Below are 26,733 nucleotides of genomic sequence, written 5' to 3' on the forward strand. Positions count from 1 at the left end.
GTGAATTATTTACATTACATCTTGAAAATGTCCCATTCTATGTGTATGTGTGTCAGATTAATAAATACATTTTCTAAAATACAAAAAAAAAAAATATATATATATATATACACATGAATAAAACATAAATTTAAAGATTACTATGAAATTTATGACTCGTAAAATGCTATCTTTGCGAATCGCTTTAAAACGTGACAAATTTACACCTATTGAATAATATTTCCGAAATCGTATCGTTTAATTTGATTCTCTTTCTACAATTCGAGATTCAACGATACACGATCAAGAATATCCGAACAAAGCCAACTGAATTCACAAGAATCCATCACGATTCTCCGACAGATTGAACTTCGATATATGAAAGCAAGCAAAATCATCTTAACAAAACGAGGAATTTCTGATCCTTTTTCGATTTTCCTTCAGCTATGCCAATGGCTAACGTTAAGAAAGGAGTGAGGATAGAGAAGGGAGGAAAAGAATACAATGCAGAAGAAAGCCTTTCCGATCTATGAAAAGCTTCTCACAAAACATCTGATCGGGACCGATTTGTTACGATTACAAGTTCTATAACCTGAACGTTATATCCTTTATATTATATCAAAATCATTGATGCTAGGTATCCTATCACTATTATAACGGATACATTTATTTATACTTATGGTTGGACATATACATCTTTTGAGAAGAATATATTTTTCGAAAGAATTGTTTTAGTATTGTATAAATATGTAATGAATTTTCTATTAACCCTTTTACTATACTACGGGCCACTATAATGGCTCTCCATAAGTTGCCACGTATTTTACGTACGATAAACATATGCAGTTATAGCACATCGAATATCTCATTATGGGCGTGTAATTTTAGTATTTTGTTTCTTTCAATTACAAATCGTTAATATTAGCAACAAAATTACTCAAAAATAAAGTGCAATTTCGATAAGATACAGTTTGGTATTTACTCTCGTAAAATTATTTTTTTAAAAAAAGAAACTAATATTCAATCAAATTTTCTATTCTTCTCTCTTATGTTTTACATATAATTATTGTCTTGATTTATTCATTTATTTAAACAGAATAAAATTAAAATGACATTCATTTCATAGGAAAATTTATGCAAAATAATCTAATAAAAAAAAAGAAAAAAGAGAATAAAGTATCAACCTTCTTATTCGATTTTATTCTAATATTTAACAATCTACATTTTCTTTTTCTATCGAATTAACATACTCTCGGAAATTTGTCTTTTAGTAAAAAAAAAAAAAAAAGGGGGAGCACTTTGGTTGAACACTCTTTCATACGTAAGAGTCTTTTCGAAAGAAGAGGATCATGTGGATGAGGACGAAAGAAAAAAGAAGAGAGAAATGAAAAAAGAAAAAAAAAAGGATAAAAATCTTCTGGAAAAGACAAGCCTCTCCTTTCTCAAGAATGATACGATTAACGTTGCGAGTGGCATGTTGTTAATAACATCCAAAGCCACACACACACACACACACTCACTCCTCTCCTCTCCTCTCTTACTCTCTGGTTTTATAAGTTCAATTATAGCTAGAAGCCAAGTAGTAGTTTCTTACTTAAGCTTCCTTTCCTCTTAGAGATTCGCAGCTTTCCCAAGGAACACGCGTGCATTATTGTTCGTTTCACAATACACAAGAGAAGAGAGAGAGAGAGAGAGAGAGAGAGAGAGAGAGAGGTAAGAACAAAGAAAGAGAAATAGAGAGACAGAGACTTGGACTTGGGTCGGCATAAAATATGAGTTTCTCTCTCTCTCTCTCTCTCTCTCTCTCTACTCTCTCTATTCCTATCTCTGTCTTTCTCTCTCTTGTTCTCGAAATAGTCTTGAAAGTTTCGACCAAGGTAGTAAGGAGAAGATAGAGAAAGAAGATAATGGTGAGAAATGATGACGTCTTTCCCAGTCAGATGAAACTTCTAGAGATAATTATTACTCGGTGGTGGAAAATTCGCTTGGATAAAACGATATTGTTCTTAATTGGTAGTGAGTAATTTTTCTCTCTCTCTTCCACTTCCTCTCACACTTATTCATTGACTATCCTTCTCACTTTATCTCTCTTTCTCCTACTTTCTTTCTTTCTTTATTTCTTTCTTTCTTTCTTTCTTTCTGTATTTCTATCTATTTTCTTAAAATTTGCAAAAAAGTTTGTTTAATATTAAATATTTTTTTTAACTAAAAGAAATAACGACGAAAGTTTAACAAACGTGCTAATCTTTCAAAATGATACGATACTACTTAAGAAACTCTTTTTAAGTTTCTTTGAAAGAAAATAAGAAAGCAAAATAAAAGTAAAAAGAAAAAGAAAAAAAAACTACGGGATAAGTATTATAAAACTGAATATATTCATCTTAAAGACTTTTATCTAAGAATTGCAGTAATATTTTAACGATATTTAAGAACGATGAAAAATAAAGCGAATATTTTGTAAAGCACGATTGAAAAAATAATAAAAATGAATAGATACGTTCGTTTTTAGTTAACATTTCATTTTTGTTCTTTTCTTTTTGACATAACATGTCCACGTACGTACAATTATATGAGTCTACACGTACATGTTACGTAGGTAGATAAGTAAATAGGAATACGAGGGAAAGAAAGATAACGTTTCTTACAAAACGACGAGAACTGAGACTGCATAGTTGAAGAGAGTGTGAGAGAGAAAGAGAAGAAAGGGAGAGAAAAGTACTACTAGAGGTAAAGGAGTCTGGGAAGAATGCCTAACGACTAGAAGATGAGTCGTGTTGCTGATAAGAAAGTAAAGTTCTCATGTGCCTACACGAATGAAAAACGAAGATAAAAAGTATACCTACGTTAATTTATTATTGACGTACTTATGGAATAGAAAACAAAAGAAAAGAAAAACGAAAAATAAAGAAAAATACAGAATTATCAATATTACTATTACATAATGTATAATAATTTTATTAACAAATATTCATTGAAGAATATTACTAAATATTATAATACTGTTTACTAATATTATATTACTGTGTTATTAAATATAATAATACGATTATATTAATAAATGTTATATACTGAATTATTAATAAATTATTTTAGAAAAAAATGATTGATTAAAGTAAAATGATTTATTTTTTACCCTTTTTTGATATTGTGTAGTAGATGTTGATGTAGATAAGATAATAAAAATAATGACATCAAAAATGTCAGTATTGTTGTGAATCGTTGAAATAAACATAGAGCTTGAAAGTCTTCCATCTTCTCAAATGCTTTCAGTTCTATCTTACGAGTTAGGAAGGAAAATCCATGAAATACTTCGCTTAGACGAGGTAGTAGACTCGTGTCAGCAGAGTCACGAACTCTCGACTTATCGGTGTACTTTCATCGGACATTCCTTTTCATCGGGTGTGCATTTACTTAGACGGATTCTTGGACGATGACGACGACGACGACTAGAAGAAGTTCTTTTCGTACAAAACTCTCCTCTCTCTCTCTCTCTCTCTCTCTCTCTCTCTCTCTGTTTCTTTAGTTCAAGATTCAACGTAACACGTCTCCATACGTGTGTCATCCTGAGCTTAAAGGACTCTCCTTTAAGTGGTGCACGAAGTGAGACAGTTCAACTTGGTGGTTAGCTCGCAAGTTCCTTCTCAACTTGCTACAAAGAAAAGCTTCCTGAGCTTAGAATGAAACTTTACGTTGTCGTTGTCGTCTTCGTCGTCGTCGTCGTCGTCGTCGTCTTACCATTCCTAAAGAAAACTATACATATATATTATGTGTGTGGACGTCTATGAGGTTCAATAACGAGAAGAGAGAGAGAGAGAGAGAGAGTACTTTCAACTCGAAATGGTGAACATTAACTTTCCAAGTAGACGTTATTTCGGAGTACACCTCAACATACTCAAATACTTTACTGCAAAACCATAGACATCGGACATTCCTTTGAATACATTATATGATTAATTAAGTGGATAGATCTAATCATGTTTTCAAACTACTTGTTAAAGTGTCAGTTATACTTATTACGTTAGAATTAACTAATAGTTTAAATACCAGTTAATTAATATTTCGATCTGTTTGATAATTTTGTACAAACAAATATTTCAATAACATAAATATTATTAACTTAAGAACTTTTCAAACTTTTCACATGTTAGTTTATTTTCATTATGATTAATCGAAGTTTTTTTTTCTTTTTAAGATAACAGCGAAAGAATAACAAACCTTTCTTAAGCTCGTTTGAATCTCCTTACCTCTTTTACCCCTTTTACGTTTCTTTATCTTCTCGGCGTAACATCACGCCTCTGTGGAAGCTTTAAAAATACCAGAACAACGAGTCCGAAATCTAGGTAACTTGGTCGTAGCTCAGAGAAAATTCCTCTGGCCTTTCTTTTTCCACCTAGTAGAGTAAGTAAACAAGCGTAATACAAGGAACGAAAAAGCATCCTGTTTATATACCATCCACATGCACTCTTTCTTTTTTTTTTTTTTTAGCTTTTCTAACCCTTAAACGTTCCCTACTAGATATGTAACATGTTTGGTGTAGCATAAGAGAAAAAAAATGAAAAGAAAAAAGAATCAAAAGAAAAGGATGACAACCCTCATTTTACAGATGTTTTCACCTACAACGAATCTAAAATGTTATCTCAAAAACGTGATAATAAATTCCGATTGACGATACTTCGTAAAACTCACAATTATCATTTTCAATTTTCCAGATAAGAATATAAATTTGAAAAAGATAATCAAATATACAAATATTATTTATCAATAGACAAATTTTTTGATAAAAATAATTATTATTATTATAAACAAATTTAATTAACAAAAATTAGACGAAACAATGACTTTTGAAATTATTATTTTAAATAACAATTAATCATATTGACAACAAAATACTGCCACTGATCAAATCAATTACTATGATTGTCAAAGAAGACTCGTGAGCCGTCCTTTTTTATTTATATACAAATAAATGATTGTTTTGTATCTTCTGAAAGGAAATAAAAAAAAAAAACATATAAGAAAAAGAAGATGAAGTTGTTCTTTTTTGTCGCGTGACTCAGCACGATAACGATACTTCTCATAGCTCTCTCTCTCGTAAAAGTTCGGCAGTTAAATAGGATAACAGGACCGGACGTAAAAGCGAAAAAGGCTCTTAACGACGTGACAAAGTCGGCTTTATCCCTTGAAAAAGGATTTACAGGATGGTTGAACCGACAAACGTCATCCCTCGCTTAGTCACCGAGTGAAAAACTTTTATTTATTTTCCTGTTGCCTGCCAATAATGGGTAAGAGGATACATGTTCAAGAGTTCCGGATTAGAAAGAATGAGAAGGTTCGAGGATTATAGTGACATTGTTTGAATCAATCGTTATTTTACAATGAAACATGAAGACATTTTTTTTTTCACCGCTCTTGTCAATTTTTTGTTTGCGCTTTGTCCCTTTTTTCTTATTAATTACATTAAAAAAAAAAAATAGGTATTCATATACCTATAAAAAAAAAGGTATCCCAAAAGTCTCTTTGTTGAGAACATAAATAACGAAAGAAAAAAATCAATATTTGTTTGTTAATAGAATTAAAGTATTGTTTTTTTGCTTTTCGTTTCAAAATATGAATCAATAGTTATGGGTTATTGTTTAAAAAAGTATAGCGTCACAATTTATTACTTTTTTCAGCTTTTCAAATTCCCAATATGAATAAATCGATTCAAAAATGTCACTAACCAATTTTTCTTATCTATATAATATTTAATATAATTTGCCTAACAGTATTTGCGATTAAATAATGATATTCATATGAGAGAGAGAGAGAGAGAGAGAGAGAGAGAGAGAGAGAGAGAGAGAGAGAGAGCAGGTTGAATTATTTGAAAACAGGTAGCTTGAAATATAATCGACAAATATTTATTCGATACACTCGTAGATTAACTTTTTCCAGAATATGAGGCCGTACTACCCATAAAAGTGGACCACAGAGTATAAAAATGATTAATCCACGGGGAAAGGATCACGAATGATGTTAGTAATTACGAAGAATGGAAATTAGAGCGGAATGATTCTCTCGTGAGTTAAGGATGAGGGAAAGGGAAACAGACTAGGACAAGCGGATTGGGTGGAAGAAAAAAAAAAGAAGGAAATAGAAAGAGAGAAAAAGAGAAAAAGAAAAAAGTGTGTCAGGTTCACAGATTGAAGCTCACATATACTAACACAGAGATGAAAGAACTAATACAAAGACACTAGCAGCATTCTATAGTTCGCACAGTAACTCTCAGCTTCCACACTTTCACTTCAAACGATTGGAATCTTCGTTTGCATCTCGAAGAGGAAAACTCGTACAACCCCTATCATCTTCAACGTAGAATGGTAGAATGTCAGTATTCGAATCGAGTCTCCTACCATTCAAGGGTATAGGTAGAATTCGAATCTAACGCAATTTACAATTTCCTTCGTCCGAGATGTTGCTACGAAGATACCCTAAATAGTATCGTATAAATAAATGTGGATATCTTTGTCGTCCTTCCTCTCTCTCTCTCTCTCTCTCTCACACACACACACCACATACACACGTCTCTTTCTTTCACCTTTGTATTCGCGCATGTGCAAGACAGTAGTAGAAGAGTACACATGATCGTACACATAAGCTGCTTTATTTAGGTCGAGTGTCAACAGCGTCGCTTGCGAATATGCTTTGTGGACTCCTCGTCAAATAGCAGCCGTAAGCACAAAGCCGTCTCCGAGCATCCAATTCGTAAGAGAGAGAGAGAGAGAGAGAGAGAGAGGAAGAAGCAAGTGATGGTGAATCTGTAGAAGGAGAGAGAGAGAGAGAGAGAGAGAGAGAGAATAGAGAGGAATACTCCAATAGGCATTCTTCCATGATCAACGAGTCGATTGAACAGAGATACCGACTACAATTCTATCTCTTCTACTATTATCCGATTCTTTTTTTACTTTTCTATCTCTATCTATCTATCTTTATTCCATTCTTTATTCTCATTCCTATTACTTTATTTTTTTTATTTAACACACCGATAAAAAACTTCGAAATGTTCAATTTATCCTGAACAAATAAGTAACTCGGTGTAACATTAATCGTTATTTTAATAAGTTTAAAAAGAGTAAGTTTAAAATTTTGATTTTATGTATAATTGTAATATTATGTAATTATAATAAATGTATAATTGTAATATTATTAATATATATATTTAATTTTATATATTTTCTTTTAATATTAATTTAATTTTAATATTAGTTTTAACATTATTTTAATTTTATATTTAATTTGATTTTTTTTATATATAATCTAATATTTTTAATAAATATATATGCAAAATAATTAATATATATATATATAATAATTATAATATTATTATGAAGAAGAAAACAAGTAATATTATATAATATTATAAAAATCTATCAACACTATTTTTTCATTAAAGTCTACCAACAGTGTTACCATAATAATTGTATTACCAATACTTTGGATTGAAAAGAACTGAAAGTTTATTGGATTTCTTCTTAAAACAAATAACGAGATAACCAGGACGGTCTTCAGAAGACGGATGAGACTTTTAATGTTAGAAGTAAAAAAAGGAAAAGAGTAAAAAGGGACTCGTGGTTATTCGACGATTCAACTCTCCATTTTTTCCACCGTATAGCAATTAAAATCATTTAATCATTTTCTCTCTTTCTTTCTTTCTTTTCTTTTTTTTTTTATAAATGAACTACGGCAAATGTCGTAGGATGTACTCTGTAAAAACTCATGCGGAAGTCGTTCAACGGATCGTAAAATTCAACATCGATAACGGCCTTAAACTCAAGCCCCCCTAACGAAAAGGGTGTTCCATAGAAAGGAAAATCTATATTTCACTATATAAACTAAACCATACCATTTCCCTTTTATTTATCCCCCAACAACCCTCCCCCCCCCCCATTTTAACGATAACAGATTTTTTTTTCTATTGCGTACGAAGCACGATAAATATCGACTTCTAGTGGTATCGTTATTTGTCAGATTATTTCTCTCTCTCTCTCTCTCTCTCTCTCTCTCGCAATCACATTCTCGTCTATTAGATGTACAAATGAACAGAGAAAGAAATATGAGTGTAATAAAAAAAAAAAAAGAAAAACAAAAAAAAAATGATATCATTGACAGCAGATCAAATAGATTAAAAATATTACATAAAAAGATCTGATGCATTTCATCCGTCTATGTGTTTTTTGTTCTATCTTTCTTTCTTTCTTTCTTCTTTTCCTACCTTTTGCCGTATTATCAAATATTTTAATTAAAGAGAAACGAAGTTGAAAAAAACGGAAGCAGAATTTTATACGAGAAAAACAAATACATTTAACAAGAGAAACGTGAAACTTTTCGTTCTATGTTTATGCTTGTGCCAAAAAAAAAAAAAAAAATAAGAAAAAAAAAGAAAAAAAGGAAACGCGTTGTAAATATCACATTTATATGTATTTATATTATATCTACCTTATGATATTAAAACACACGAAAACAAAAATACCTATCTAAAAAAAAAATAATACAAAAGAAAAAAAAAAGATGAAAGTAAAACAATCGCAATTTGATTGAAATAAGTCATTTATAGACAAATAAATTGGGGTAACTTCTGTTTTAATCTTGAGAACATAACTTTTGGATCACCAGAGGATTACTTTTATTTATACGTTTTCTTTTTTGTCACTTTTTCTTTTTCTTGTTCTTTTTTTTGGACATCCTAATGCTTCGAAGAATCTCCAAAGGTAAATATTTGCAATGTTGTCAGTACGTTCCCCCCCCCCTCACTGTTCCCTTTTCTTTGTTCTTTTTTTTTACCTTATCTCTTTCTCTATTTCTCTTTCTTGATATTTTTCCTTCTTTCCTTCCCACTCAAATCCATATAGATCGTCTGTGGAAACAAACGCTCGAGGGGTCTGTCTTCTCGTAGAAAAACCGAGAAGAGGATCTACAAGAAGCGTTGCTTTGCTCGTTTTCATTCCTTTCCCTTACCGCTGTTACTCCTCCATCTTCCTACTTTACCCCTTCCTCCATTTTCTTCTTCTTTTTCTTCTTCTTACCCATGCACTCTCGAAAGAGTTACCACATCATGGAAAAGAGAACCGATACGTGATTTTAACTTGAAGGATCGCCGTCCAATGCCGAAAGCTCAGCTTTCATCCGTGGTTAACCCACGTTAAAGCGTTTCACGTATATTCGTGGCTGAGCTATCGATCGTGTGTCATAGACGCTGCCATTCCACAGCATCCGAAATTCGGATAGAGAGATTGACGATCTCTAGAAAAAAATAAAATCGTAGGGTTAAAGAAGGAGAGAAAAAATATATTAAACAGCTTATATATATATATATATATATATATATATATATATATATATATATATATATATACATATGCATGACACTCGTTAAAATAATTATTGCAAGATTATTTGCAGAAAATCACGCTTTTCAGATTCTCGTCATTATCGTCATTAAAACATCGTTCGATTAAAATTCAAAGAAAAGAAACCAAAAAATCAAACTATACTTATTTTTCTAATAATTATTCAATACTATTAAATCCTTTAATATTATATAAATCAATAACAATAAAATAAGCATATACCATCACACACACACACACACACACACACACATAAAGTATTCTGAAAAATTAATTATAACGGAAAGTAAAAAATTCAATAGAAGTAAACGGATATTAGGTGAAATAAAGTATTAACGAAAAAGCTACGTCGAATGAAAACAAACGGAAAGGAAGTAGTTGAAAAATCAGAATCTTATTTCCAATCTTGATCTAGCATGCAAAGTGGGATAGAAAGAGACTCGAGGAGTTCAGTTATCCATCGTAAAGAAAGAGAGACAGAGAGAATGATAGATGAAAAAAAGAAGAAGAGAGTTAACTGTTGGGATTCTAGTATTATTCGTTGCACAAAAGCCGTAAACTACACTGACCGGTTATTTCGATCAATCCTCCAGAAAGCGGCCGTCCGGAAAATATTCACATCGATCTATACCAGCTGACCTCTCTCTGACCTCTCTCTCTGTCTCTCTCTCTCTCTCTCTCTCTTTCTATTTTCTGCTCTTCATCTTATTCAAAATATATACACAAATGCACGCAACACAAATATACACACATGTGAACACACACATAAATAATGCGTACATACACTTCTACACACTTAAAAGCTTTCGTTTACTTTCGCCACATTACTTTCGTCCCACCCCCTTCCATCCTTTACTTCTTCCCCATTCACCCTCGTCTCACCCATTTATCCCTTATCCTGAGTCTGAGCATGTGATACCGGATACACTCTATATGATCCACCTCAAAGTGCTCTTTCTTAGTACACGAGGGTCAGACCAAGCGTATCGCTCTTTCGGTCTGATAAAAGAACGCAAAACAAACCTGATGTTACAGTGATAATATAAATACTGACACGACTTTTAAAAAGTATCTATCATATATATATATATATTTATACTTCTAAGTTAATATTTTATATAATAGTGAATCACATTGTAGATGTTTTTTTTTTGTTGCGAAAAATTGTTACATGAAATATTATATTTAAAACAAATATATCTCAAATTTATCTTTTAAGATATTATTTATCTTTCTAGTTTTTTCTCAATATCAATTCTGTTTTGATTTTATTTGATTTATAGATATATTAGGTCATCTAGAAATTGTTTTTGCTTCTCTTGTTGTTAATAATTTTACATAAACAATATTTTTTATTTTATATAAAAATATATAATAATATAAATATATAAATACCTTATATAAGTATTAAATATATATATATACCTATTTAATATTCACTATATATATATATTTTATATTTATAGTATTTTATAATTAATAAGAATATATGTATATACCTATATACATCTATCTAATATTTATTTTTTTTTTTATTAAAATTATATATTTATATTTTTAATAATATTTTTATTTAATATTTAACTTTTATATTAATATTTATTATTTTTATTATTTCATTTTTATAAAATATCTTTTTATTATTTAATATTTAGTAAATATCATACAATATGAAAAAAGTTAAAGGTACAGAATGGATCTTAAATTATTTGGTAAAAAATAAAAAAAATTTCATCTATATCATTAGACAATTAGATGACTTAAATATTATATATAAATATTACATAAATATTATATATATAAATATATCAAAGATGATGCATAATTTCTAAACACAATTAAGCAAATAACCACACGGATGTTATCGATCTTAATTCTATCTCTAATTTAGATATACCTTTGTTTACAGAACCCAAAACTGAGATTCTCGGTGCACCGGATCTTTACATCGATAGAGGCAGTACAATCAACCTCACATGTATTATATTACAAAGTCCAGAACCCCCAGCTTATATATTCTGGAATCACAACAACGCTGTAAGTATTAATTATCGTCGTCTTATAAATTCGTCTCTTGATCGTTTCGTTCATTAAGGAAAACGAAAGGAAGGAGTACTAAATGTTTACAACAAAGCACGTCTTCATGTTGATAAGACGCAGCATCAATTTGAGATAACGAGCGATTAATGAAAGTTAAATTTATGAGTAACGAGATCTTCTACGGTGTCGACGTTAAGCGAGAAAGCAATTAAACATTAACTTGAGTTACCTTTTTGTTATTTGAAACGTTTCCCTCTTCATTTTCATTATAAACATTTTCATGCAATTTCAATAATAGTTGACATCTAACAATAAGAGAGAGAGAGAGAGAGAGAGAGATATTGAAAGAAAGATATTCATTAATATTCTCCTTGTCAAACGAAATAAACGGAACATGATAATAAATGAAATATTGAAATATATATATATATATATAAAACAATGATAAATAGAATAGAACATTCTTTATTTCATTAGATTTACCTTTAGGAATATCGTTTACACAGCGACCGTATAGTATCGAATAACATTTGATGATCGGTATTATAGCAATATACGTATACATTTATCTTAACGCGTTAACAGCAGAGATATACGTATATCAACATGGAATTAAAATCTCGCCGACATTCGATACGTATTTCACGGTAGGACGACATTACTGCTTACCCACCTATCTACCCCATCGTGTGCTGCTGGCTTCGAACGTATTTCCAGCTCGGATAACTCTCTATCCTTTCCCCAGAGAAATGGTTAGAGAATGCAAGAAGAAAAAAAAGAGAGAGAGAGAGAAAGCAAATTCAACCATCGAGAAATGAGATAAAAAAAAAAAAGAAAGGTAAAAGAATTGGAAAAAATAGAGAGAAGACAAAAAAAAACAAATAAAAATCGTATAAGCATTTATAAAAGGTCACTTTGAAATTAGAAGTAACTCTAGGAGGTAGTTCGAGCCATATCGATAAGGGCTCCGATAACAGACAGTAGCCAGTGGCCACTCTGACTATACTACCCTGTCATAGAGGAATGTTGGACAGCTTGAAATGCTTCCGCCATAGGTTAGTTACCGGAACGGTATTTGCATTTGGTAACTAGGCCGACTGTTGAAATCCGGCCCACTACTGTGTAAGTCCATATGTTCTATTTCTCCTTTCTCCGATTGGTAATAACGTAGGATAAAATCAAGAGCTAATGTAAAATAAAGTAACTTCATCATTCATATTACGCATGACCTGAACTGGCCTGATTAATTACTCAAGAGTTTAATGTAATCCATTTCGGACAGAAATCTCGTATTTCATCTTTTATTTTATTCTATCCTTTCTCTCTCTCTCTCTCTCTTTCTCTCTTTCTCTCTCTCTTTCTAATTCTCATAATTACTCTTCTTTGTTATCAACCACTCGTTCTATGTTTGATCGAATACCTCCAGTAAAAGTTTTTAACTAATACGACTTGTTCGCAAAGCTGCCATTAGTAATAAACTATAATGATCTAATGAGAGTTCAACGATACTCTCTTTTATCATATTATTGTTATTCTTTCTCTTTCTTTTTCTTACTCCTATCAGTAAATACTTCCTGTGTAAATAATTTCTCAATGAATTAAAAAGAAATATACAGGGTGATCTGTAACTGGTGGTACTAGCGTTCGTTAGTTAAGTTCGTAGGTCCGTTATAACGAGATATGATCAAGTGCACGCGTACTTTGCAAGAATTCAAAGTCGATTTTTTCAAAAACAAAAGCTCAAACGAAAAATTTTTATTCCATATTTTCGATTTATTTTTTCATGTAGAATTACCTCCATTTCGCTTGTACCACCAGTTACAAATCACCCTGTATATTAAACGAATTTAAATAAGATATTGATATATTTTTGAATGAAAGTAAAATAAATATAATGATATAAATATAAATTTTTACTTAAAAAATATATTAATATAGTGTATTCAGAAAGAACATAATTTAACAATAAATATATTAGTAAACTTTAATTATATATTTAACGCGAGTTTAACTTGTAAAATTTAGTTATAACAAGTGGATTAAACTTATATGAAAATAATGTGCATAAAACGACCGTACATTAAATACTGTAATATGTAATATGTTAATGTGACAAAGATAAAATTCGGTTTTATGTATATATATATATATATATAACAATTTGTTATCCTTTATTTTTATTATTAGTTAAATGTTTTTAAATATTAAAATCAGTTTAATACTCATTAAGTTAGAATAATAAAAAATAAATTGGTTTAAAAATTATTACTTCTAATTATATTATTTATTAATTATAAATTATATTATTTTATAATATTATATATAATTATAATTTATATTGTATCAATTATATAAATTAAATTAAATTATTAATTATATTATTATATGTACATACCTAATAATATATTATATTTCAAATAAGATTAAACAGAAACGTTAAAACAAATATATTTTAGTTTAAACAATCTAAAATATTACTAGAATATAATAAAGTATTATACATACCTTAAATAATTATTAATTAATCGAAAGAAACGTATATTGTTATCTAAAAGCACGAAATATAAATTTGACGCACTATCCTCTTCAAAAGTCACTGTTAGACTGTCTTATTATTCTTTATGAAAGGTAGTTAAAATTCTCTTATTGATTGATATTTATATGACATATATATAACATTCTTTATGAATACATAGAATATTCTTTTCGTTTATGGCCTTCGGAAAGGTATATAAACAACAATCAATAAGAGAATTTCAACTGACTTTCATAGAGGATATTGACTTATTGTTAGTCTAACAGTGGATTTTGAAGAGGATAGTGCGTTAAATTTATATTTCGTGTTTCTAGACTACAATATACATTTTCTTTGATTAATTAACAATCATTTAAGCACTCTAATTAACTATACTAACATTTTCGATTGTTTAAACATACATTTGTATTAAAGTTTCTGTTCAGTAATGATTACGAATTGGATAATTATATTCAATAAAATATCAAATCTAAATTGATAAATATTAATAGATACATAATTTTTAAACAAATGTATGTACTTTTTATTAGTCTAACTTTTTATAAGTATTAAACTGATTGTAATATTTAAAAACATTTAAACAATAATAATACAAGCAAAGGATTCTCATTGTTATATTAGCATGTACAATTTTAATTTACGGTTATTATGTATATTATTTTCGTATAAGTTTAATTCACTTGTTATAACTAAGGCTTTCAAGTTAAACTCGTTAAATATGTAATTATAGTATACTAACATATTTATTTGAAAATTTATTTTCATCCTAAATACACTATATCAATAATTTTCGTGCTAAAATTTAATAAACGTACAATCGTATACAATTTTAAAAAGAAACTTTAGTGTATACTATAATAATAACAAAAAAAGTGCATTATCCTAACAACGTATCCCATTATACATATTACATATTTCAACTGATTTTATACATTAAAATAATGAAAAAGAATTCGATTAAAATAAAGATGAAAGAATTTCGAGAGTAAATCAGAAGAATGCCCTTTGGGCGACGCAATCGTGGTAAGAAGATGTTCTTATGTTAGACGGCGCCACGATGTCGCTGGAAGGGCCAAAAGAGTAAAAGAAGAAGATCGGAAGGAAAAAAAGAGAGAAAAAGAGATCGTAGAAAATCGGGCGATAAGGAGTAAACTCGAATCGTCTCAAGGGAACGTTACGAAATTGCAATCGCCAGCGATATGATAAGGTCGCCTCTCGATCGATCCACCATACCGCGAAATATTTTCTAGCCGCAAGGAATTCTCTTGGCCGTTAGAGAGAAAGAGAGAGAGAGAGAGATAGAAAGGGGATGATTCCTTCCTTACGCTCCAATAAACTTCTATCCCTTTGATTTCGATTGAATTTCGATCGCCGATCTTCTGTCTTTTTCTCGCATACGTTCATTTCACGTTAACCGATGGAAAAATAAACAACAATTTGATTTAGAAGAATTGTTTCTCTTTTTTATTTCTATTAACTTTGTTCTTTTTTTCCACAAACTATCGAACTGTACAAAAAATTGCATGCCACATTTCTACATACACTAGTAACACAAGACATACGTGCGTATAAAATTATATTATAGTTTTGATGGTTAGTCAAAAGTTCTCTTAGACGACTTTATAATTTTATCTATAATATTAATAAAATTAAGTTACGTAAAACTATTGATATTTCAATAAATATCCAGTAGTTACATTTTTATAATTTAGATTAATTTTATTGAAACTACATATGTATACCTTTCTGTTATGTGTGTTTACGAGTATATTTTTTATTTCTTAATTGTTACTACACATTTTTTTAAATAAAATTTAAATTAACAGATTAAATACATTTAAGAATTTTTGAAGCAATCCATTTAAATGTATTTCATGTATATATGTATTTTGAAGTTAAACGTATAATATACTAAGGGTGCCCCGCCACGCGTTGCTGTGGCTCACAATCAGTCCGATACACACGTCTTTAAGTCAACGTATTACCTTATACCGTCATCTGTTAGAATCTTATCGAACTAACAGAGATAATCATGACTCTTTGTTAATAAACAAATAATTTGCAATAAAATAATATTGCGATTATAAATTTAGATATAAACTATCCTATCTTTCAAGTTGGATGAAACTGCATACAGTGTGAAAAATTTTATTAAAATCAGTTCAGTAGTTTAGGAGTCCATTGCGGACAAACAACGTGACACGTAACTTATATATATTAAGAAGATATTTAAATTAAAATGTAAAAAGATTTTGTACAAGTATCGAAACGAGATATTTGCTTAAATATTTTTCTGAATTTTTATTTAATTTAATAATTTATTTCAATATTGTATATGATCCAACTCAAATTACTTTTTGTACAAGGCAATATTTTTTATTCTGTTATCGTACTCGTTCTATAAGAAAAAAAGTTTCTTCTAATAAGTTTCGAATCTTCATCTTGTTCAGAAACAAAACTAGAATACCAACGTAGGATTTTCCCTTTAATGGTGTCCCTAATGGAACAGTAACATTGACCGATCCACTTCTTGGTGAGAAATACTCTCTCCTTATCACGTTCGACCTAACCACTTACAGTCGTATCATGATAATCCCCTATCGCCTAATCCTATCTATTAGTACACGGTGACATCGTATTTCATTAATGAAACTACCACGACTTTCATGCTAAAACACTTCCAACAAGAGTAACGTTATTGTACGTATACATTTAACTTTATAGCAAGAACTGACTACGAAATATGTTTACATCGTTCCTCCATATATATATCCATATGTATTTATACATAATACATACACATAAACTACTGGCCAAAAGTTTGTGTACACTTACTGCATTTGCATTACATACTTATGCACAAGCTATAGGTCTTCATTTTTTTAACGTTCCTTTATCTTTTGCACGTATTTTATATGACTTTATTTTTTATCAAAATTCATTAAATACCATAAATTATAAATAATAATATATATTCTAACAACTAGTACTGTTTATATCTAATTACAATATCTTTGGAATACTTATGGGACTTTGAAAAAAATAGTTGAAGTAATTTGTAAATGGTAAAAATTGCAAAAATTAGTTTTACGAATATGAAAATTGTTTAAAATAAAATATGTGTCATTGATATTGGTTTGAACTTTCGAACGATTGCACTCCAACAAATTTTGTTCTTACAGTAAAAAACATTGATTATAAAAATCTAAATTATTATTACTTCTTTTATTTTCTCGTCGTAGGTTCTTTATCGATTTTTTTCTTTGAATCAATATAATCGTTGTTAAACGTTGATACATTACCAATCTTCAATCAGCTTATTCCAGTAAGAAATTCTGTTAAAAAATTGTTAAAAGAGATACGATGATTTCACGTATCTTAGTTTGTACATGACAATCGTAGAAGATTGCCAGATTGCCAAAAAAGTCAAACTAGTACTTTGCCAAATCGGTTTTTCTTCGTATTATTATACTAAGAACAAGAATAAAAAGAAGATTTTATAGATTTCTCAGAAAAAAATGAAACTTTCCTCTTGTTTCGATAATATAATCAAAATTAATAATAGTAATAATAATTGTAACGTCTTACAAATTGATATTCCATAATTGAAATCAAAAAATTTTTTAAATAAAACTTGTAAATTATATTGCACCATATACAGCAAATGTTTCAAACAAAACGTCTGATAAACTGTAATAATTATTATATATTGTTATTTTATAAAAAAATATTCGAAAGATACGGAAACTAATTTAAAAAAATAAATATATCGGTCATTTAAATTTAACTGAAATTATAAAAAATATTAACATGAATCGAACAAACAATTATAATATTTATATTTATATATATGAATGTTAATAATATGTTCTAAGCTGGGTTAATTACTTCTAATCGGGGCTACTTCTTATGCATTATTTAACATTCTATCATGAAAATGGGAGTAATGTGAGTAATGGAAATGGTAGGAATAATTGTACTTTAAATGTTAGTTAGTACGACTAGATTTGAGAGAGTGTATAACTGTATATTTATAAACTTCATATACAGTTATATAATCTCATTCATCTTATATAACTGCAATATAATATTAGTAATAATAATAATAATAACATAGGCGATAGAATGAATAAGAATAAATAATAAATATAATAATCATTTTATAATCTTATTGAAATTGATTTAAAAAATATTTCCACGTGCTCGTGTTGTCATATTCTCTTAATGAAATGGAATTATCGAAGGCAAACTCTCAGTGTCAAGAACATGGAATATCGAGTAGAATTGGAGATTCTAGAAAATCAAGGAGACACAACAGAAGAGAACTTCGAATCAAGATCGATCGAATACGAGAAAATAAACGTATATATATATACATAGGTACGTGTGTATCTACACATATACATATACTCACACAGATAAACAGTTAATGGTCAAAAGAATGTTGCCTGTATTTGATTGCCTCATTTATGTATATACACTAGGTATATATGTACCAACGTTAAAGGATTGTAAGCTACCTCAAATATTTTACATTTGGAATGAAAAAACTAAAAAAGAAAGAATTTACATTCAGTCGTCGTGAATTTACTTTACTATGTGTTACAAGAACCAATATTACTTATTCTAATTATTACATTTGCCATTTAAACTTATGTCAACAATAAATCAAACAGTACATTTGAAATATTTTTCGTATAATTTATCATTAAATAAATAATATTATACGATAAACTAATAGATTGATAATTTCGTTCTAATAATAAATAATATTAATAATAATAATAATTATAATAATAATATAATCTGATAACCGTGATATTTTACATAGTGCACGAATATGAATAATAATATAACTCATATCAGAGAGAGAGAGAGAGAGAGAGAGAGATAATTCATAAAATGTACTTATACTTAAATAATATTTAACGTAATACAATATTTTAAAAGGACTTCTCGTGCAATTTAACATGAAAATTACCAAAATTATTTGTAAAAAAATTTTGCAACAAAAAAAAATTGGTTTTCTCCATGATGCTTGAGAGAGTAACCATTGGGAATTATAAAACCGAAGGACGTTATCTCGTGTAAACACATTTCCAAAAAGGCGTAATCTTTATTTCGTTGACTCGCATTCAAATGTAAGTGGGCGCTTTTAACGTTCGCATGCCGAGCCCACCGGCGTGTTATATTTATGACTGTTTGCGTGTTGGCTACCAGTAGAGTTTCAAGAGCCTTGGGCTGTTTGTGAGAAGCTGAGGGCGAACGATCGAAGTCACTCTTCGTGTCGTTTACTAACCTACAACATTTCTCTTTCTCTCTTTCTCTCTTTCTTTGTCCTCCTTTTTCTCTCCTTCGAGCACTCATAGATCTTGACAAGTTAGAAAGTTCATTAGAATGCAGTTTGCTTCATATTTCGAATGCATACAATTGTTGCCTTCATATTTTTAATATCCTTTACAAGTCTCGATTAATTGTTCTTAAATCATTCAAAATGAAATGAAATTAGTCATCAATTTGTTAATAACATTTCAATGAAGTAGTATGTTTGGAAACTATCGTAGATTCTTAGAGTGTATTCAAAATGCGCGCCTCAATCATTTGGAGAATTTCAATGCGCTATTTTTCACGTCTCCCCACTCCTCATACCCTCGCTAAGCACGCCATATTGGGCCCTCTAACAAAGATTCTTTTCTTATTCTTCCATTAGACGGAATTTTAATTATTTTAAATTATTTATAATGTTTTTTAACAATAACATTTATATCAATGTAAAAGTTTAACCTAAAATATGTATCTGTCAATAAGAATTTGGAAATATTGTATTGCAAAAAAAGAAATTGATTGTTTTAAAGTGACACTAGGAGTACAAATACTTCTGACACTTACTGCACATTAAATAATAATATGTTAAAACTCTGTAAAATAATTCATTTAAGAGGTTAACTTTTTTATTTAAACTAAAAGATAACAGAAAATGATTAAAAAAAAATACAATTAATGGTACAAACAAGTACATAGAAAAATATAAAAGTTTCAATAGGAAATAAAAAAGTGTGCATGAACGTTTCCTATTCTAGTAAATACCATGACTAACACTCGGAAAGAAGGAAGTACAAAATGTTAGGCAAACGGAAAGAGAGGATACTCTCGATGGTGCGAGTTCGAACGATTACCTTCTAGCGTGCCTTCGAGTCGTTGATTCCAAGCGAAGAAGCTCGAAGCTCTTAACTTTCGATAGGAATACTTAATGAAGTATAACGAGGACAAAGCTTCGCGGGGTAACATCGAAATATCGATTGATCCGAATACTAAAGTTCTACGAAAGAAGGAAGCAAACGTTTCTAACGATTGGAATAAGAAATAACTCGTTATGAGTAACTAAAACCATTTTTATCGATTTTCTATATGAAAACGTTGCATTTATTTTCTTAACTCAACGTCACGTTGATATGGAAAATGATTCAGAAAACAAACTACACTAAATTCATTATAATTTTTTATAAAGAGATATTGGTATATTAATATTTTGTATAATTATAGAATTATTTTGTGTAAATAACATTAAAAACTAAAACAATATCAAGATACTTATTAACAGTATATATAATTAATTTTAAATTAATTATAAAATTTTCAGTAATATTTGTATATATGAAAAATACTTATTAATGTTCCATAAATTGCAATATGTTATACAATAATGTTTTATAATATTTTAACAATAGATATACTGGGTAGTTTAGTTACTAACTAGTTAATAACTAAATAATTCGATTTCTATTATTTACCACAAATAAAATTTATATAATAATACAAATATCTCTTTACAAATAAATTACAAATTTTCTATATTTATATAAAAAAAAAAAAAATCATCGATTTCGCCAAAAATCAAAGGAAGAAAAAAAATTCATTCTTCATTCATTTCTTCTTTTTCGAAATTTTCTTTACAAGAAACGAGAGAAAGTCAAATAAAATGTCTTTTATTATTTTCTTCTTCTTTTACTTTTACTTCTTCTTCTTCTTTGAAAACGGGTAAATTTCGAATGCCAGCAAGCTGCTGGGCTTCTAATGAGAACACTATAAAAAGAAGATAGAGATACGAAGAGAGAAGTGCAGAAATGTCGTCGTTATACAAAAGGACGAGCTTGAGATAAGACAAAAGTGGCCGCTGGTGAAGATTCAGAGGAAACGAAGAAGAAGAAGAAGAAGAAGAAGAGGAAGGGATAGGTATATCTACGAATCCTCTCCAATGGACCATTCACTTCAAGATGTGCAGATGAAGAAGTTGTCGACGATCTCGTGGAACGCCAATCTCTTCTTCTCTTTCTCATGAAAACGTGTAATGAGGTTGACGAGAATCTTCTCTCTTTCTATCTATCTATCTATCTATCTATCTATCTTTCTTTCTCCCTTCCTTTCTCTCTTTTTGATTTTCGTATCTTTGGGCCCTCTTGATATCAGTACGAAACTTCTTCATGCGAGTACCTTTAAAGACTTTACCAAATTACAGCCAACTGAAATTATCTAACTTGCTGGTCTGATATTAAACGTTTAAATGAGAACACGCTGAGATAGAAATTTAAACGATGTCGATATTATTACTAATATCGTAAGTTCGTTATATAAACCTCACTAAGTCAAATTTTGTATCATTCTTAAATAACAAATTTTTTAGATTGTTTCTTTTTCATCTCGAATATAAAATAATTATTTTTCAAATATTTAAAGAACATTTTTTTATGAGAATAAATAATCACGTAAAATAAAAGGAAAATCACTCTTATAGTTTGCATATAATAATAAATATTCTTACCATCACGTATTAAACCATAAACCTTAGAAATTTCGTTAACAAGTGTAACAGGTATGTATGTGTACCTTTCTAATCATAAAAGAAAATGAATTTCTAATCCCTTGACAAGTTTAGCAAGTAATCCAAGTAGGATATTGGAAGTATTAACACTATATACACACACACACACACACACACATATATATACGTATACATAAAAGTCGGATTACGATGAATTAATCAAACTATAAAAATATCATCGAATAATAGTAGGAAGAGTAGAGAAGAGAAACAGCTTTTAAAGGTATACATGTACACACACTTGCACTAATTAAAGCCCAGAGACGTATCGAGGTCGAAGGAGCGCCCCCGCTCGCGTTATAACGCCGAGCAGATTAACCGTGCAGTTTTCGACGAAACTTCGGGCATTATTCCAGCGTATCCGCAGCAACAATGTAGGATAATAATAGAACGGAAGGAACGTGATGCCGCTTATTAAAGCCCTCATGCTTCAACTTTCTCATCCGATTAACCGGGATTTGAATCGTACGGCGGATAGCTCGAGCGAATGAACGAACGAACGGCCGTATACCTAACAACTGCCTGTGAGTTATTATGAGAGACAATGCGAGACTTAAGTATCTTTAGAGTCCATCATAAGGATTGATTACGATCGATAGATTCTATAAAGGACACAACAATTATGATCCATTAATAATATATTCATTTAATTCTGTCAACTGTTATTCAATCGACATTTGTTTTAAGATTTTTTTTAATTTTTTTTAATTAAATGAGAAGCTAATCTAACCTCTTAGACACTACGCGCCATCTTCCAGTACGACGCCATCTTTAAAAATATATTATATTGACTTGCGTCGTCTTCAAAGTACCACGATGTGTCATTCACAATTAAAGATTAATAAATTACAAGAATCTATGATTTTTTTTTATTGATAATTTTCTTTTTTTCTTAATTACAGTTGGTTCGTAATAAGAGAATAATGCGAATAATTGTACCAAGATAATTAGTATTAATATCTTTATTTTTGACTACTGAAACAAAAGTTTTGTTAAGATTCCTTTAATGAATGAATTAGTAATTATGACTAACATAAATCAACTTTTTTTATAATTCATAATTTATCCATACTGTATGCTAAAAATATCTCTCTACTATTGCAAAGTAAAAATACACATATGGAGAGATAATTTTCATATGAAAAAAAAAAATAGAAACAAATATCATCTCTACCATCCCTATCATCTATCGAGTATATATTTTCATCATAAAAGTTCGCGTCATGCCATTCATGGTTATTCCAGATAACAAAGCGGAAGGAAGACAGCTTCGCTTATCAAAGTTGCGAAGCGTGAGTTTTCCCATCTGATTAATCACAGGTAGGATCGTTTACACGACGATGATCTACGTAGTGTACGATACGTCAATGGGAGGAACTGTCCTTCCGAAGGACGATTTTTCAAGATGCAGATTAGCTTCTATAAATCGTTTATTTTCGAAAATCACCTAAATTTTTCTTTAGTAATACGAACGATTTCATACTACTACGTAAACACAAAGAGGAAATTAAAGATAATAAATAGTCCCTGATTTTAATGATTGCAGTCACGAGATTGTCAAATAAAATGAACGATTTCTTTCAATTTTCCCATACGAGTCAATTGTTTTAATGATTTATGCATTTGAAATAATGATCGATGATGTAAAAGATATTAATTGATCTATATTCTTAATAATTCTGGTAATTAAATAGCAATTGTCTAAATGTATTATATTGTCGAATTAAATACCACGGGTCAGTAAATTACATAAATAAACAATTATATTCGATAATTTAAAGGCAATATTATTCAATGAAATTAATTGATACAAAAATAAATGAATAACCTTTCTGTGAATGAATAAACATGATCGATATATATATATATATTCATTGTGTCGTCATTGTTGATGCTTGAGATTTTTCGATTTTCGAAAAAATAATTCATTTTTTGACCCACCCTAATATATATATATATATATATATATAGGAGCATTGATATTTCTTTTGCAATAAATTCAAGCCAGACTATGCACCCCATTTAAAGTCACTTTTAAAACTGCACGCATAGGTCCGATGAACAGCTGATCATTTATTTATAAATCCGTCGCCGTTATGACGGCGAAGGGTCCAACCTTAACGTTTTCTCTTTAGCGTGGTAGATACCCGAACAGTGTGTGTAGGCCCTCATACCTTTTCTGTTAAAGAGACACTCGTGTCACGAGCCAAGTGGAACAGAGAATAAACAGAGACTGTCTAGTACAGTATATGACAATAACGTCATACGCCTGAGCATCCATATTTCCTGACTCCTTACGAATTTTCTATTAACCTTTTCTACCTAGAAATTGCTTAGGGTACACACCTTGAGTTTAATATGTGCTTTCGATAATTAAATCGTTAAAAATTCAATGACACCTTCGCGTGTAATGCTATCCACTTTAATTGCCTACCACTAACGTAAAAATTGAACAAACTTTATTTTAAGATTTTTTAAACAAACAAAACAATAAAACAGAATCGTAAAATCTATATGAAAAAGTGATTGATTTTCTTTTTCTCTCTCTTTCTCTTTTTAACAATCACATCGTAAACATCCTAAACGTTCTCGTAAGATATTTTTTTTGAGTAGGAAAAAAATCTGAAAAATAAATAATAACGTGGATATTTAATCAAAATATAATATATCCCCCACTTTTGACAGAAAATAAATCAAAGAAAAATTTCAAAACTGGTTAAGCAAACAACGTCATAAATTTGATTTTATATCTTTATTTCTAAACGTCCTTGTATATATATATATGAAGCGCGTACGACTGGAAATAAAAATTACACCGAGAGAAAAAGTAAAATATTTTTCTACGCTCTTCCTAAGTGTACATATGTATCATATATATATATATATATTTATATATATGTGTGCAATAATATGCATATATTTATTATATTTATATACACATTATGCACATATATATGTATACATTCACATATGTACAATTCACATACATACTTATGTACATATATATACGTGAAGCAGGTAAACCGTAATAAGAATTTACGGTTGGTAGGAACGTTAATAAAACGTATGCAATTTACCATTATGTTCTCAGGTTTCGTTTATGTCGACGTCTAAAAAAAACATGAAAAATACACGAAGAGAGGGAGATCAACTTACCGCAACTGGGGAAAAAAAAAAAAAAAAAAAAAAAAAGAACTGAGTTTTCTCCCGAAATTTTTCCTTATCTGTCATCATAAGCGTTTCCTATCACCCATGAGATAAAGATAACTCGTACGAATCTTCCCCATAAACTGAACGAAATCGAGACGACGTCATGGCGTAAATTTTATTTTATGACTACTTTCCGATCGTGATACGAATGAACAGAATGACAGGGAGACAAGAAAACTTCCTTCCCTTTTAGATCGTTTCTGACATCAGAGACTTCCGATAGAAGATCCTCTTGGCTTATCTTTTTCTCTTTCTCACTTCGTTTTTTAAAGATCATAGAATGTCCAACGAAAAAAAAAAAACTATAAAAAAAAAACAAGAAATTACGTATGCTATTTTAATGATTTTATATTAACAATTATTTTCGAAAATCTACACAAATTTGATTAATAATACCATCATGATTATATTCGTTTACATATTTGATTATTTTTCATAATTACTTTTTAATATATTCAAATTAAATAAATATCGATTATTCATAAAACTTACGAAGTGCAAAATTTCATTGCCTATATGAAAAATTTGTTAAATTTTATTTAAGAAGCGTAATTAATTGATAACGAAACACATTAGAATATTTGATAATTAACCCTTTGAGTGCTAAATACTTTTAACTAAAATGTTTTGTAGGAACGGAATTATTTATTATTAACTAGATTCTAAATATATTAATATAATAAAATTATATATATTAATATTATATTATTATTATATATATTATATATATTAATATAATTTATATTTACTATACATAATTATAATTATATATAATAATTAAATTATATTTAATTAATTAAATATAAACCTAAATTAATTATTAAATAAAACTCAAAATTAAAGTTTTTGTTTTTGTGAATATAATTTAATTAATTAATATAAACATAACATTATTTTACATATTAAAAAACAAGTATATGCGTTGATAGACCACACTCTGGTAATTTTTACCAAACGCATATATACGTCCACACACAGCACTCTAAAGGTTAATAAAAACAAATTTTTGTAGTTCAGACAATCAATCAATATTAAATGTGATAGAATTTTATTAAAAAAATTAAACATAGATATTAATTAGATAATCCATGCTATTTTAAAATCAATCTAATAAAATCATGACCTTATAAAATCTCTGATATATATATATATATATATATATATATATATATATATATATATATATATATATATAGCATCTAATGGAAAAAAAAATATTAGATGGAGTAATAAAAGTTGAGGTTTAGTGTGTTTCTGATCTCTTTGAGTTTCTCAATTAGAGATTTAGAAGTTTGTCGACCTTTGTTCCAGATAATTAGCTACGATTCGACCAGAGGTGGTGTGTCCGTGGTCACGGAAAAGGGTGACAGTACGACGAGTTTCCTTCTCGTCCAGGAAGCCAAACCATCTGACTCTGGACGTTATACGTGTAATCCTAGCAATGCTCAGCCAAAGTCGATTACCGTTCACGTACTCAATGGTGAGTACACGATCATTTCCTTTTCCAATTTTTCCCCTAACCTTTTCTTTCCTTTCCTTTTGAGTATTTCATCTGAACAATAAGTTTTTATCGTGCTACTCGATCTTTCTTTTAAAAAATAATCTCTCAGTCAGATTTAGGACGACTTGAAACGAATAAAAGTAAGAATGAAAGGGAAGTTAAGAAAAGGAAAAATTATAAGATAGAACGGATAGAAGAAATAAAA

General features: G+C 29.3%; 1 protein-coding gene across 6 annotated transcripts in view; it reads left to right on the top strand.

Annotated features, from left to right (window-relative positions):
- Nucleotides 1–26,733, top strand: part of LOC107065572 (zwei Ig domain protein zig-8) — a 285,070-nt gene that overhangs the window by 246,739 nt on the left and 11,598 nt on the right. For all 6 annotated transcript variants that reach the window (XM_089177770.1, XM_089177774.1, XM_089177773.1 and 3 more), the window contains 2 exons: nt 11,272–11,399; nt 26,339–26,507. In XM_089177770.1, coding sequence (XP_089033896.1) covers nt 11,272–11,399; nt 26,339–26,507 — 297 coding nt within the window. The remainder of the gene's footprint in view (nt 1–11,271; nt 11,400–26,338; nt 26,508–26,733) is intronic.

Source organism: Polistes dominula, unplaced genomic scaffold (assembly GCF_049000335.1).
Source record: "Polistes dominula isolate Pdom_NZ unplaced genomic scaffold, Pdom_raw_medaka contig_24, whole genome shotgun sequence".
Taxonomy (NCBI): domain Eukaryota; kingdom Metazoa; phylum Arthropoda; class Insecta; order Hymenoptera; family Vespidae; genus Polistes; species Polistes dominula.